The following is a 16776-nucleotide window of genomic DNA, read 5'->3' as shown; positions in this document are numbered from 1 at the left end:
GCTATGACAATTAAGTTTGAAATACTTTTGCAAAATCAAGCGTATGTACTAATTTCTTATAGTTTTTAGAAACGCACAGATTTAAACATTCCACATTCATCATATGATTGCGCTTTCTCAAATTCAACTACAAAATATTGGGTTCGGCCGAACGTGGGATCTAGAACTGCAGACACTAGACAATGAATGGCTTGTCACAACTCTAACAACCATTTTTAATTTACCTTTCTTTTCTTGTTGAAGTTAATTTAATGAAAGAGAGTTGGAAAGAAAAATAAACAAGTTAAAACTAGTAAAATTGTGAGAAATGAATCCAAATCTTTTGACTAGCTACTTTGTTTACTTCGTGTTTGTGTGTGTGTTTAATTTGTCCCATCGTTTGTTTTATTGTTTGCAATAATAAGGTCACACTGTGAATCTGTGATATAGCCTAAGCTAGGTAGCCTTTTTTACTATACGTCAGGTTGGTTTATGTAGTCAGTTTTTTCCTGAGCGCCGTTGAAGTATGTGCTAATATGATGATATTGCTGTTTTCTCCTCATCATTTGTTTGATTGATTGCAAGTTGAAAGTCGCATTCTTTTTGAGTGTTTGGTAGATTGTCGTCGCTACTTGTTTCATTCCCTTGCTGAAGAAAGAAGTCGTCCGGTATGATCGATCGCAATTCATTGTCTATAACAACCCGACCCACTCCTGGGCTCGAGGGCCCCCTGGTTCGGCGGATTCTAACCTGCCCCATATCAGTTTCAGCTTCAGCACAATCTTCAATACTAGATTTGAGGTGTTACAATCCACGTCACTTAAGACATACGCGTCCGCGTGTGTGGGACCACAGGTCCGAGTGTTGAACCGGCTCTAATACCACCACTATAACAACCCGATCCACTTCTGAGCTCGAGGACCCCTGGTTCGGCGGATCCCAACCCGCCCCCTAGCAGTTTCGTTTCCAGCCTCAAAAAGGCTAAGAACCAAGACAATCATTTATGGTAATGACCCACTTTATAAGCCCTTAAAAATCTCTCACAATCTTCAATACGGGACTAAAATTTTTAGGGTGTTACATTGTCGCCTAAGTTTCTACACCAGATTACAAAACTATTAATCGTTTCGGGTGGGCAAGAGGAGTATTTCATCGTACCATACGACCACAAAATTCAATATGAAACTAAGTACAACGTTGCGAAGTTTAGCCTTCTACTTCTATTAGTTCGAAAAAATTCATGATGTTTTGCACTCATTATTTCTACCTTAGATATACTCTTATGCTAAATTAACCTTTCGAATGCTCATTATTTGGATTAAAATATGAACCAAGAAGAATCTATGCCATATCTAAATCTGATATTTAGATTAACATCTGACTCTTTGCAAACCCTATTATTTCAAACTATTTGGACATGTGATATAGGATATTTATTTAAAGTATATCTAATCGGAATCCGAATCTGATCAGGTATTTACTTAAATCCGAATTTTGGGTCCAATTTCAATGGGATGTTATCTTTAAATTCAAATCCAAGTTGATTTCTTAATGGGACATCAAATTTTTTTCGTACTAATTTTTTGAAGCTGTTAAGTTGGATATGGATCTAAATTGGATCTACTGGCACACCAAAACATGGTACCTTATGTGTGCTGGTGAATCAAATCAAATATCCCTAAATATGGTAACCTGGAACCAAAGCTGTTTTTAAGTGTTTGGGTGGGGGGCGGGCAGGCCGGCGGGGTTATGGGGTCTGTCAAACCAAAAGCCTGAACCTGATGTAAGAGTGGGATGGATTGTTACTCGATTTGCCGTCAATTTTATACAAGTCTCCGATTCAATCCTATTTTACAATGCAATTTGAGATTTTGGGGAAACACAAGAAACAACTGCAAGACGATTAAGAGGGCCAGATGAAGAGCACTTCTTGGAAAAAGGTTTACAAAAATGGCAGAATGATATCAACAGTTCCAGTGATTTTTCTTTTAGGCCCAAGCGGAAGAATTCGAATCCCATAAGAAAATGAACATCCCAAATTGGATTCACATATGGAAGAGCGGTTCTTTTCCTACCAAATCTGATTGACATCTCTGATTTTGACAGATACCCAAACCTTATATATATATATATATATATATATATATATATATATATATATATATATATATATATATATATATATATATATATATATATATATATATATATATATATATATATATATATATATATATATATATATATATATATATATATATTATTTTAATTGAGTCTGAGTTTCACAAGTTGCGTTAAGCAATATCTAATTAGCTGGATATGGAAAGAACTATGTTCTATCCTCCTTGTTGGGGACTTCCACAAGCAAAATTTTTTGGATGACAACAGAAATCAATAAGTTTTTGTCTGCCGTGCACTTAGAATAAGACAACTTAGATTAAGACATGGCCATGGACTGCTCACTGCCCAATTATATATATATATATATATATATATATATAGAGTAGATCTACTGCTCAGTATCTCCATGTAGTCCTTGAAATAGTTGGTGCAATGAACCGAACAATGGCTGGTAGGTAATCAGTATCCATTTAAAATTCCACAACTTTTTATGAAACAAAAAAGGAGACCATCAAAGTGCAAGCTGAACTATGTGGGTAGCATCTTGAAGTACCAACAGCAGTTCTATAGAGATAAAAGGTCGGGTAGAAGTTTCGCCTTTTGCTGGGTGATGGGTCTCCTCCTCCTTCCCTTAGGATTTAGTTATATGCATTTTCGCTGGCTTAACCATCGTTTTTAGTGTACTCATTTTCCTTATGTGAGAGACTTAATAGGCTTAGGACTCAGGTGAGCCTTCTCTTATTTTTTATTCCTTGCTTCTCGACTCCGTCTTCTTATCCCCAATAAAGAAAATCTCCAGTAGGTCGCCTTGCCATTGGCAGCTTTGTTCACAAGCATCTAGGCATGTGCTTTGTGGTGGTTTTCCTTTTCCTCTTTGCTGTCCAAAGTTCAATTCAGTGTTCACTCAGTATTTTATAAATATCATAACGTTTTTATTTTTAGTTATTATATTTAAAAAAATGAATACAATAATTTTCTCTTTTTTTGGTTGGTTCATACTTGATTCAAGTGAGTTGCTGACCATATATATATATATATATATATATATATATATATATAAAATCGGAAACCTATTGCTCTTTTTGAAATTGTTCAATTGGTAATTTCCCGAAAGCTTTAAGTCCACGAGAAATTGAAACAGAATCTGACGAATCGGCTTATTCTTTGCGCATACAACGTATCCAAATGAAGGGTGCATTAGGCTTACTATCCAGACACTGAAACTCCTGATTTTCGGACTTTAAATGCATGTTTGAATGCTCCACAAGCGGTGTTACGAGACAACCCATTTCAAAATCACCAGACACCCCATCTCAAATATGTGGTTATGAGATAGAATGTCTCAAAGGCATCCTCTCTTTTCTGCTTTACCATTGAGGATGCAGCAGACTTACGAGCGTTTGCTATACCAAGAATCATGGAAATTTGAATCAAAATGCTTAATTTTTAAGAAATTGGAATTATTAAACAAACAAGATTGATGAACCGGGATTAACCATCCCAAGAGATTAAGTTTTATATTTGAAACTGATCATGTACTTTTGGGACAGCATATTTTAAGACACTCTACCTAGACATTCAACTATTCAGATTTTGTGCCAGTGGCGGAACCAAAAACAGTTCACAAGAATGACACTTGTAATACTTTCAGCCCAAAATCCAGCTATTGTTACAAAAAAATGTGTATGGGTATTATACTGCGATAATACAGTAAAGTTGTTTATCTCAGGAATAAAGCGAAAAAATCTCAACAAATTATACAAGTGTCATAGAAATAAAAAATTATAAAAAAATGAAAAAACGGAAAAAAATGGTATAATACGAGTTTTATACGCGTTTTTTATTTTCTGACATTTTTTTATAAAAGACAAGAATAAAACGGGTATTATATAGTCGACTGTGTTTTGTCATATTATACTCATCTTTTTTCAATAAGACCGTTTTTTGTGATAGTGGATCAACAAACACATCCAAGAGCCAAATTTTGAATTAGCTAGCTAGATCTGAGCACGGTTTGAAGCTGCTTCTTAACATGAGAAAATGAGTAAGGGGGGGGGGGGTGGCTGTACAACAAACAGCAAACTGTTGATTCTGAGAGGTGGCCTCATCAGAAGAACCAGAAGGTGAAGAAGCATAACAGCCATGGATCCTGAGTGGTCTCTGTATGTTGCAGTACTCAAACTCCAGCATCCCCCTCTGCAGATACATGCAGTAAGCATGGAACGTCGGCGGCGTGACATTCAATTGGAATCCGAGGCTGAAAAGGAAATCAATCTCCAAACAGTTCATCTCAGTGGTGCTAAACCCACCGACTTTGGCATAATAAGCATTGTTGTAGTACCTGTAATAAGCACAACATGTTTAATTAAGAAATCAATCACAATATCACAACTAACACTTAATTATCAAACCCTTTGATGTGACACTATACCAACTTAAATTTTTGTCATATTATTGTCATATGAAAAGGATATTGCATAATTCAACTTGCTTGCCTGCTCAACTGTGATTAGAATCAAAAGAACACTGAATTTTAGCCCATAAATTATTGATTTAGTATTTTAACTCATATAAACGACAGGATAATTAAGCATGATGGTTTAAACTAGTATTACAGACTCGGGCCCGTAATCAAGCCAAACATACTTAACAGCCATTCTTTAGGATTGCTCATGATTAAGCATGAAAACCTCTTTCTAAGCAGACCGTGAATATATGAACTAAGCCAAGCCCGAGCTCAATCTTTTACGAGCCGAGGAAGAGTGAGATGTTTGTTTTGAAATTTTGGTAATATAACTGCATATGAAAACATAGAAAAGATGTTCAGAGTCTACTAAATGTATATACATATGTATAAAGTACATATAACAAGTATATAAAAACGTTCGGAGCTTGATGTTTGCGTCATTTAATGCACCTAATGTACTCCAATTTGGTGGCGGTCACGTTCATCTGATGCAAGATTTGGTCAAGTGGCAGGCCAAATCGTGCAGAGTTGACCCTACGTTTTGATCACCTAACATGAACACGATAGGAATTTTGTTTTGTTGGGGAGGTTGAAAGAACTGAGTATTCCATATGCATTTGGTGATTATATTATTGGCAAGGGGAAGGAAATATTCCATAACTCTTCAGCTGAAAGTTTTCCTAAAAATCTAACTAACTTTGCATTGGATTCTAGAACAATAAATGACCAGAGATTTGTTGGCTTAGGATGAGTTTGCTTCAATGTTCAAGGATCTAAATTTTCTGCTTCTAATTGGCCTCAAGAAAGTTAAGGGAAGCCTAGTTGCGGCAGAAGAGAACGAGAGAGAGAGAGAGAGAGAGAATGTGTTCAACGCCTTGTATCTTCATGATGTATGAGGATAGTAGAGCGTACAAGCCATGGAAAACCTTGTTCATAAACATTGGACCATACCATTACAGAATCGACCACACATTGGAGGAAACCGTGCTCCACTTGGTCGTGCAGAGGGCGCAAATGGGTAGCATAGAGGATGTCGTTAATGCCGTAAGAGATGATGCACTGGAGGTGAGAAAATGTTACGAAGGGGCGAATAGCGCACTATACAAATTTCCGAACAACGACGAATTTGTGATGACGCTTGTAAGAGATGGATGCTTCGTGTTAGAGTTGATGCACATCATGACAACAGAGCCGCATCCCTTTCGCACCATCGTCACCAGGTTTTCCCCCACCTTATTTCCACTCAACAACACCATGATCCGCCATATTCTGCTTGACGTGTTGGTGGTCAAGAACCAAATCCCCATGGCCTTTCTTCAACGCCTTTACAGCCACCTGCAATACGGAGATCCGCAATTCGAAACCATGCTCAACAAATTTTTAGATTTCTATTTCATGCAAACACTTGACGAGCTAAACCTGGCCGGCGCTTGCCATCTCCTCGACGCTGCAAGGAAGAAATTTCTACCCAAGATGGTAGGGCAGAGAAACGAAGCTGGCTCAGCATCAACAGCGCGTTTCTCTCCCTGTAACTTTGGCGAGATGAGCGTACGCTACAGTGCCATTGATCTCAAGGACTCGGGCGTTACCATCTCGCCGGCGGCCGAAGGAATGGTCATGTGGGATCCCAGACAGGCGTGGACGCCTCTTCTCAAGCTCCCACGCGTCCTCATCAACAGGGACTCCGACTTCATTTTGAGGAACATGGTGGCTTATGAACAACGCCTTGTGGAAGACGACAATCACCCTGTGCAGCCGGTGTCGTCCTACCTTCGCCTCCTCAGTGACCTTGTGCTCACTGCTGCCGACGTCCGAGTCTTGACTGTCAAGGGAATAATAGACAACCAGCTGGGCAGCCTGGACGACATCGTTAATTTCTTCAAGCATCTAGAGCTAGGAGACACATATGGGATCGACATGCTGTCTAAGACTCGGAAGGACATCAACGAGCACTGTGAGAGAGAAGGGATCTCGAAATGGGCTGATCTGACACGCACCTTTTTCAGGAGCCCGTGGTCGTACTGCTCCTTCGCTGCTGCCCTCATTCTACTTATTCTCACTTTACTGCAAGTGCTGTATGCCATGTTAGCCTATCACCTCCCCAAATAAACTAGACGCAGGAACCGCAAGGTCCAGCTTCCAGATGGGCGATGGCTTTTCTCTCCCCTTTTTGTTTGGTTAAGAGTTTATAGAGTGACTTATTGAAGTGTGGAGTCTGATCTTTTAACCCTTTCCTAATTTTTGTGGACCTTTTTACAGTAAAGAGGGGAGAATTCTGTGTGTTATTGAAACTTTATGTGACATCTATGCACATAGGAGAAGCTTATCTCCCAACCACTTAAAATCCTTGTTTCTTCTTCTTCTTTTTCTTCTTCATGTTCTTTTCTTGATGTTGTAAAAAAGAGAAAGAGAGAAGGACTTGTTCCTAACATTGATCTCATTCTTGAACTAGATGCAGCGTACTACCTTCTTATCGCTGAAGAATACTTCTTGTGATTTTATATATATATATATATATATATATATATATATATATAAAGTGGTGGGGTCGCCAAACTCGACATATTCAGTTTAGGAACCGACAATATTAATATTGACTTCGAGAGGACTTGAGATCAGTATTTTGAAACCAAGTAACTAAATCAAAATCATCCTTGTTGTGATTTAGCTTGAGTGGTTGACTGGTTGTGAATCAATACTGAAAGCCAATCCTGCCCTTTTGTTCTTTCCAACCACCGAAATTGTCCAACAGAGAGGAAGCAGTCAATCAGAAGAGCCGGTTTGGGCTTGCTGAAGGTTTTCCTTTCTGAAGGATTCCTGTGGAGGGGAAAAAAGAACTTACTGAACAAAAATTTTGCACCACATCTAAAAAATCAAAAATGAACGCAAAGCATCAAGCAGGGCAAAAGGATAAGTGATTAAACACAATCACTCTCATAAAAAGGCAGAACAAGTTAAAGGCAGCGAAGAAGAAAAAAAAGGCAGAGAAGAATCAACCTTAGTCATTATCCAAGCTTTTTTCAGAACATACATAGCCTTGAATGATCTTACCAATGGGAGGAGGGAACAGATTGTTACCAACTACTATGCTAAGAACACAGGAACTCGAATTAGGCCATTTCTGACGTCCCTCAAGGATTGGGATTCAATCTTCTCAACCAATTGGAATTGTTAGAGTCGACGTGAATGTTGCCTCAGATATATCCATAGCAGAGCAGGCCCCATTCAAGCAGATGAAACTCTGATTCATCACCTCCTCCCCCAACAGTCCTACTAACCACCCTAGCCTTCTTCATGCTCTAATCTCTTGACTGCAACAACATGCTTCCTCCTTTGCTTCTTGCTGATGGCAATATAGAGAGAAGACGAAGCTTGGATTTCTGAAGCATCTTCTACACACAACGGCCGTGTTCTCAACCAGATGAAAAAAGGTGTTTTTTCTTTTTTTCTTTTCGTAGTTTGTAGGTTTAAGGCCATGAACGCCTCCTTACAAGCTTGCCAAGTAATTGGAATCAGACTTTTCATATTTACGTCACTCCAGCCACCATGGTACATTTTGTTTTTTGCCCACCAAATTTTCCAGCATACAATGTTAAAAACAACTCTCTAACACTTTGTAAGACACTTGAACTATAACTAGAAATTCAGCCACATCTAGAACTCTTCTACAGTTTTTTGGCAAGGGAATTCTTTTCCTACCAAACTGCTTGGTTATATAATCCCACAGTGATTCCACATCTGAACAAGATGTGAATCCCTTTTGCATAAACTACACCTGTTAACAAGGTGGAAGCCCATTTTCTGGATTCTATCCAAGGTGAGCAATTTATTAGTACACACAAGGTATACAAACCTGCTTAAACGAGCTGGTGCCTTGCATCTTCATATGCTAGCATGCCATCCTTCCATAATCCCTTGTAGCCTAGTGGCTTCAAAAATTTCGTCTGCTCGCAGATGACCAACATCTCTAGTGACCTATGTCAATTGATTAGAACTGGTTGAGAATTGCATGTCATGAATCTCCACCACCTTATCTCCCTATAATCGGCAGTTCAGAAAATTATCTTCAAACTTTAGTTACAACAGTTTGGTAGTTATCTGCACACACACATATAACGTGGAAGTTGAGCGGAGATCCTAGAGGCGAGGGAGAGTAAAATGAACCATTCAAAGCATTGCATCTTAACAACGTATTGAAGACAACGGCTTGCCTGGTTGTTTGATAACATGTCGTATACCAACATCCACTACAACGAACATGGCTATTGGCAACGGCTCTTGCCTTCGCCAATAGCCAGAAAGCCGTTGCCAACTACCCTCACCTTACGGGATAATTGGAGTTGCCCTTGTCCTATGTGGCGCTGGGAAAGGCCATTCCTTAGGGTGTCAGCGGTTGCCAATAATGTTATTAGCAACGCCACCCAACCTATTGGCAAGGGTGGAAATTGTTGGCAATATGTTCTATAGCAGTGGAGACGTCACCTTTAGTAGAAGGATGCTGCCTATGCAGTAGCCAGTAGGTACACCTTTTTTTTACATTTAACAATACAATGAATTTTTATAGAACTGTCAAACAGCACAAAATAAATTTCTGCAAGTTGATAAACAATGATGGTAAGCTGAAACATTGACAATCTAATTTAGTGATAAGGAGCAAGTTAGAAAACCAGTACAGTTCAGCTTTTCCGTTCTCAAGTTAATAGAAATTCATCTCAAGCTCTTGTTTGGCAGTTTCATGAAAGGTGTGGCATCTATTAGAGAAAATAATAAAAATTCTGTCTGTTGTAAATTATATGCAAGAAAAACCCCAAAATCAAATCTTTTTCAAGCACAATGGATTATCAATGCCAAATATAATTTATAAATAGGGACAATAAACTGTATATAATTTATGAATTATTTATGAATTATATACAATATGCTGTAAATTTTCCGTGAACTAAAAAATTTAAAAACATGTAAAGATATACAATATGTATAAAAAGAAAAACCCTTCACATTATCTCTCCAATACTAAAATCCAATCCATGCATTCCATGTAGAAAGTCAATCCTATTGTTACAAAGAAGAATACACTTCAAGATAGAGTCACAAAGCAGAGTGGTAAATCAGATTATTACTCTTGATGTGTTTTAGATGCCAGTATTGGTGCACATAGTAGCCATTCATCCCCAATTCCCCTCCCCAAATGCAGAAAGAGCAGATACAGGCAAAGTGAATGTCATCTTCCTATTTTTTTCCTTAATTTTGGGTGAGAGAGGTTAGATGTAGGATCCTTAGCTTATAGGTTGCGGCAGGTAGTGGTAAGTCTCAGTCGAATCAAGATCTCATTTTTCCTCGTTTAATATACAGGTAAGCTGCTTATGATACAAACAGAACACAGACTATTGATGTGCATCCGAAAGCACTAACATCGAACATGAACATTCAGCAGTACAAGTGTATAAGCATGACTATGGTTAGCGATTTGGAAAATGAAGATAACAGATGAAGTAATAAATATGAAATTGCACAGAAAGCATAAAATGGTCTCGAAGTATAAGCAAATTTATGCATATCAAAGTTCCAATCACATCAAACCCTCTCACATTTGGATCTGCATTCTTCTCTCCAGCAAAAGATGGGGCATCATCAAGAAGAATAGAGCCATCACGCCCCTACAGCACATAAGCAAAATGCAATCAATAAATTTGTCAATATATGAGAGAAAAAGACAGTGTGTCGGCCAGATAAAATAAACTCATGTTGTGATGATATCTAATGGTATCAGAGAACAGTAAATACAAAACGAAGATTTCATAATATCCTTATATCATCTAATCTACACGTTGAAAAAACGTTATTTCTAAAAAACTTCTTGGCTAGATTTATGCAGTTAATGTGCAAAGAGAAAAATCAATCATGGATGTGAAAAACAGCTAGCATCTTTCATGCAACCCACAGCTGTGAATACAACAGAAAAAAGTTGCTGTTTTCAATCTCAGCACAACCCAAAGAACGGAGATGCATTGCTCAGAGCCCTAAGCCGCGGTTCTCAAGCAGTTTCTCACACTATCTATTACTGCATTTCTATAATCTGCTATCGTTGTTCTTAGTGTCTCGTCCATCCATGCTGTTTTTATTTATATGGTTTATCTGGCAGACTGTATTGTATCACGTGATATTGAAGCTTCTATAACATAAAACATTAAGAAAAGAAAAAATAAAGGAGAAGCTGTAATCTCAATCTGGCCCGCTACGCAAAGCTTAACCCTGTTTGAAGAGGATGGAAGTGTATACAAGACACAGAGAACAAAAAAAAAGGAGAAGATTCTAGTAGCCTCTTAGTGCTAACTGCCATTTTCTAGCACAGCACGGCAGACATACCAACTGAATGTGCGCTAACTGCTAAGATTCATGCTACTAAAATATCCACAATTATACTGAAAAAGAAAATTTTTTACATAAACAAAAATAAAAAACTATAAAAAACTATAAAAAATTGTAAAAATATCTCTTCCTCTTTTACTGGGTTCCGTGCGCCGTTGGCACGCAACTTTCTATAGGGCAGCACCGGCAGAAGCCATGCCCACTACTCAATTTTAAGAAAATAAAAAAATTACTATACAGAATTTTTTTAAAAATTACATACAATAACCCCCTTCAAAAATAAAAAAATATACTTTGTTTTCATGTTTTCTGATCGTGATCTTTTGTTTTCATGGTGACTACTTGTCACCTGCATTCGTTTTTAACATTTCTAGGGATGCCCTACGCCCGTCGGTCTTTTTTTTTATTTGTTTAGTTTTAAGCATGTGCCTTTCGAGTCGCAAGGGCGAAGCGATGGTATTGAAGCATAATATATTAAAAATTATTTTTTTTTACTAATAATGGTTGATCAATACCCTCTTCCTGCCCCTCTCTACAAAGGATATATATATATATATATATATATATATATATATATATATATATATATATCCTTTGTTTTATTGTTTTTTTAGTCGTTTTTGTTTTGGTAACTACTTCTCACATGCATTCCCATCTCTCACATGTTCTTTAATGTTTAATATTTCGTGTTCATTTTTTTCTTACTTATATGTAATCCGTCCTGCCAAAGTTCAGCGGCGAGAGAGAAAGAGAGAGAGAGAATGTATCCAAAGCCCTGCATCTTCATGATGTACGAGAACGATAGAGCATACAAGCCAAAGATGCCTTTGTTCCTGGGCGTTGGACCTTACTACGCCAGTAACGCCCACACGTTGGAGGATACCGTGCTCAACTTGGTCCTGGAGAGGACGCAAATTAGTAGCCCAAAAGATGTCGTTAATGCCCTGAGAAACGATGCTCTGGAGGTGAGAGAATGTTACGAAGGGGCGAATAGCCCATTCTATAAACTTCCAGACAACGACGAATTTGTGAAGCTGCTGGTAAGAGGTGGATGCTTCGTGTTAGAGTTGATGCACATCATGACAACAACGGCGCACCCCCTTCGCACCATCAGCACCAGGTTTTCATCCTCCTTATTTCCACTAAACAACACCATGCAACGCCATATTCTGCTCGACGTGTTGATGGTCAAGAACCAATTCCCCATGGCCTTTCTTCGACGTCTCTATAGCCACCTACAGTACAGAGATCCGCCATTCGAAATCATGCTCAACAAGTTCTTGGATTTCCATCTCACGCAAACATTTGAGGTGCCAAACCTGGCCGGCACTTGCCATCTCCTCGACGCTGCAAGGATGAAATTTCTGCCCATGATGGTTGGGCAAAGCAGCGTTGCTGGCTCGGCAACAGGAGCGTGCTTCTCTCCCGGTAACTTTGGCGAAATGAGCGTACGCTACAGCGCTATCGATCTCGAGGACTCGGGCGTTACCATCTCTCCGGCAGCCGAAGGAATGGTGATATGGGATCCGAGGCCGGCGTGGAGACCGTTTCTCAAGCTCCCGCGTATCCTCATCAACAGGGACTCTGACTACATTTTCAGGAACATGGTGGCTTACGAGCAACGGCTTGCGGAAGATGACAACCACCCTGTGCAGCCGGTGTCGTCCTACCTTCGCCTTCTCAGTGACCTTGTGCTCACTGCTGCGGACGCCCGAGTCTTGACATTCCGGGGAATAATCGACAACCAACTGGGCAGCCTGGAAGTCGTCGTTCATTTCTTCAAGGATCTGGAGCTAGGAGACACGTATGGGATCGACATGCTGTCTAAGGTTCGGAAGGACATCAACACGCACTGTGAGAGAAAAGGGATCTCGAAATGGGCTGATCTGAGACGCACCTATTTCAGGAGCCCGTGGTCCTACTGCTCCCTCGCTGCTGCCCTCATTCTACTTATTCTCACTTTACTGCAAGTGCTGTACGCCATGTTAGCCTATCACCTCCCCAAATAAACTAGACGGCAAAGTCCAGCTTCCAGATGGGCGATGGCTTTCTTCTCCCCTTTTTGTTTGATTAAGAGTTTATAGAGTGACTTGTTGAAGTGTGGAGTCTGATCTATCTTAATAAGTTTCCCAAATTTTTGTGGATTTTTTTTTATAGGTTTGCCATAATTCTCATTTTTAAGAAGGAGCGGTTCTTTATACTGGGATATAAGAGAACATTGCCTCCTAACCACTAAATTCCTTGTGTATTTTTCTTCTTCATTTTCTCTTGATGTTGCAAGAGAGAAAAAGAGAAAACCTTGTTCCTAACATTCATCTGACTCTTCCTCCATAGTTCTAGATACATGGTACTAACTTTTGAAGAATATTTCTTGTGAAAAAAATAGGTATAAAGTGGTGGGGTGGCCAATTCTCTGAGTCTATGCATTACTGGATCAGTTCATTGGGATGTTCACATGAAAATTTGAAATCTATAGCTTTTAAGAGATATCTTCACCGAAAATCACATTTATACATCTGAAAAGGCCAATCTCTTTCTTGTTTTCAAATATGCCAAATCATAAGTGCAACAAAAATTTTGTGCAGATACATTTCATCCAATCTGCTCTTTTAGAAAATCACTAGACATGCACAATGTTTGAATTCTAGGAAAAAAAACAGATTTGGCGAGTTACTTAAGACTGTTACTGTTTTCAACACTTAACTATCAATTTGGCGAGTTACTTCTTAGCCTACAATGGTGAAGGTTTCATCCACACCTCATTAATCTACTTCGTCTACCTTGTTTATTAACTGCACGTATTAAAACGTTCTGCAATTTTTTTGTCGTCTTCCTGCCACTGTTTATGATTTTTTTACTCTTTTGATTACCTCTCTTCCCTGCTATTTTAATGGTTCCTTTCTAAAATTAGACTCTTATCTGCTCTCATGATTGTGCATGTTCATACTTCCTCTGCCTTTGGATGGTTTCTGCTTCTACTGCCAGCTTCTGTGCGTTTGAGATTCTGCCCAATGCGCTTTAAAAAATCTGTCTCACTGCAGCCACCGCTCCTGTTATTTGTTGTAGACTGCTTTCGGCTCTCTCTCACTGGGATAGGGCTGCACAAAGAGCCGAGTGACTAGAACTCACTCGAAAGCTCGTACTCGACTTGTTTATAAACAAGCCAAGTTTGAGCTTGCAAAAATACTCGAAATGATAGATGGAACTTGACTCGACTCTTAAACCAGTACTTTATATAATACTTTCAAAACTACTGGCTCACCAATTTTAACTTTTGGTGTAAAAAACAAATTTTCATAAGTTACATGAGTTAAACACTTGTACGAGCTAAACGAGTTAATGCTTACGAGCTAAAGAGTTAATGCTTACACGAGTTTAACGCCTGAACGAATTAAATGGGTCAAATGAGTCGAGTTCAAGCTCGATTTGTGTAGCCGAATAGAGCTTGAGCTTGCTATAAGAAGTTCAACTCGAGTTCGAACTGAGCTCGAGTTTTTGAGCCAAGTCGAGCTCGAGCTGGCCAAGCTTAGACTCAACTCAGTTCGTGTAAAGCCCTACTCTCAGATGGTAGAATTGGTCAATTTTACTTCACTGAGTAGCTTTATAGGCTTTTGTGAGTCTCCTCTAGTTCTGATTCCTTTCTCTCATCTGCATCCTTCACCAAAAAATAAATAAGTAAATAAATAAATAAATCTTCAGTAGATCCTCATGACATGAAAGTTGTTAACAACTTGGCTCTTAAAATTTTCACGTTGGCATCATTATTCACAAGCATCTAAGCATGTGTCTTCTGATGGTTGAAGGTCATTTTTATGTAAGATCCTACTGTCCATAATTCAATCCAGTATCGTAAAATATAGCTTGGGTGAGACAATTGTAATTGAATATTCAGTGACAAACCGATTGCCCACTCTAACTTCCCGCTCCTTTTTCTTTTACAAGTATTTCCAAAGTTTTATTTTTAATAACTAGTATATTTTTTCGATAAAAGTGAATACAATATTTTTTTATTCATAACTGATTCAACTCGAATCAAACTATTCAGCAGCTTGGATTCTCAAATTTTATCACCAGAGTTTAATTCTCACGCCACGGCTTCCTCTAGGGGGCGTTTGATTGCCCGGTTGAAAGCTCATTTTTCGAAAAAAATGGTACCGGCGGGGGAAATTTCACCCGTCCGACTAAAAATGCATCAAATGGGGTGAAATTCACCCCGTCTTTTGCAAAAAGGAGCGGGTGGAATTCCACCCGCTCGACACCCTCCCCCGACGAAAGACCACCCGCTCGACGGCTCCCGACCAGATGACGCAGAGGGGAAAGGGAGAAGCAAAAGAGTGGGAATGCGGAAGCCGAGGTCCAGCGCTCACCCGCACCACCACCGCCGCTTTGCCTCCAACCATCGCCGCACCACCACCGCCGCTCTCCTCCAACCATCGCCGTTGTCTGGGATGCCGATTCATGGGCCGCTCGCTTTTTTGCATCCAAGCATCATCAATCGGGCCTCCAAATCCGTTCTAGTATGTCGGGTATGTTTCTTCAATCGGGCATCCAAGCATTAGGGGCTTTCGTTGTTTTTTTGTTCAGGTGCGGATCTTCAATTGATTTTTTGTTCAGGTGCGGATCTTCAATTGACTTTGTGTTCAGGTGCTGATCGTCACAGACTGCCCAGGTAATATATGACTGTTGCTATACAGAAATGCTGTATGTTCGCTCTTATACGAGGGCTTAAATCTGTCTGTGGACTGGTTTCAGAGGTTCTGCCTGATGTATCAAAGAAGTTAAGAACGACAGCAGCTAAAGAAGAGGCAAAATTGTCAGAATTTCAAACGGAGTTAGTTCACCTTGCTGCAGTCCTGAATGGTGATCGTTTTCTTAGCAGCTTTCCAGACAAAATAAGCATGAGAATGAATGTCAAAGAGGCAGATGAATATGTGAATGGTGCTGTCTCCAGATTCATGGAAGCTAGCAAAGAAGCACTGTTGAGATTTTATGGCACCATTGAAAGAAGGAGTTGGAGTCTTTACAACGTCGACGAGTGGAAAAGCATACGAATCCATTGAAGAGTATGAAGACAGTCCTTCAGTAAGGAAGGCCCTGCTGGTCTGCACGGTGATTGCAGGACGAGTTCACAGACCACTTGAAAACATTCTAGAAGTGAACGGCCAATTGGTTTTCTGTGCAAGAGAATGTATTTTCTGTAGATTATAATGGCAAGAAGGACCCTTCTGTCAAAATTAGTTTCTTGATTCCATGCGTGTATTTGTGTAGTCCTTAAACATTGAAACCTTGTTTCAAAAGTATGTTTCACTCCTTTTGTAATTACTACATATAATCGTCAAAAGTATGTTTCACTCCTTTTGTAATTACTACATATAATCATCAAGTTCTTCCTATGCAACAACAGCATCGTCGTCTCCTTTATTAATATTGAGTCTCTTAATTTTTCTACCTTACATCAAAAGGGGTTAAAATTAATAGGTTAAATTTTTTCAGTGCATCAAACATGACCTGAGGGTTAAATTTCATCCTGTTTTTTTTTCAAAAAAATTTTTTAAAAAAATTTACTATGTTAAATTCTTCCCTGTGCATCAAATGCACTCCTAGTGATAGAGGTTTGGTGGACCGTGTTAATTGGTCGATCCTGACAAATTTTAATTGCCGTATACTTTTTTCCCCGCTCAAATTATATGAGTCTAAAAGTAAAACTATGACAATTAAGTTTGAAATACTTTTGCAAAATCTAGCGTATGTAGTAATTTCTTATAGTTTTTCGAAATACATAGATTTAAGCATTCCACATTCATCATATGATTGCGCTTTCTCAAGGGTTCGGCCAAACG

The 16776-nt window shown here is 39.0% G+C and overlaps 1 protein-coding gene across 1 annotated transcript; it reads left to right on the top strand.

The window, feature by feature from the left end:
- The first annotated feature begins 5407 nt into the window (after positions 1-5407).
- LOC116265319 (uncharacterized) lies at positions 5408-13034 on the top strand. The gene is made up of 2 exons (XM_050080729.1): positions 5408-6642; positions 11742-13034. The coding sequence occupies exons 1-2, from the start codon at positions 5429-5431 to the stop codon at positions 12943-12945; spliced, it is 2418 nt and encodes an 805-aa protein (XP_049936686.1). The 5' UTR covers positions 5408-5428; the 3' UTR covers positions 12946-13034.
- Positions 13035-16776: the final 3742 nt, after the last annotated feature.

This window comes from Nymphaea colorata, chromosome 12 (genome assembly GCF_008831285.2).
Source record: "Nymphaea colorata isolate Beijing-Zhang1983 chromosome 12, ASM883128v2, whole genome shotgun sequence".
Lineage (NCBI taxonomy): Eukaryota > Viridiplantae > Streptophyta > Magnoliopsida > Nymphaeales > Nymphaeaceae > Nymphaea > Nymphaea colorata.
Note: the sequence above shows the minus strand (reverse complement) of the source record. Positions and strands in the feature narration are given on the sequence as shown.

Bases quoted from the DNA above. Each gene is read 5' to 3' on its own strand.
- LOC116265319 (XM_050080729.1), top strand. From the start codon at position 5,429: ATGTGTTCAACGCCTTGTATCTTCATGATGTATGAGGATAGTAGAGCG. The intron at 6,643-11,741 runs GTATGCCATGTT...CGAGAACGATAG, and splicing joins CTCACTTTACTGCAAGTGCT to AGCATACAAGCCAAAGATGC.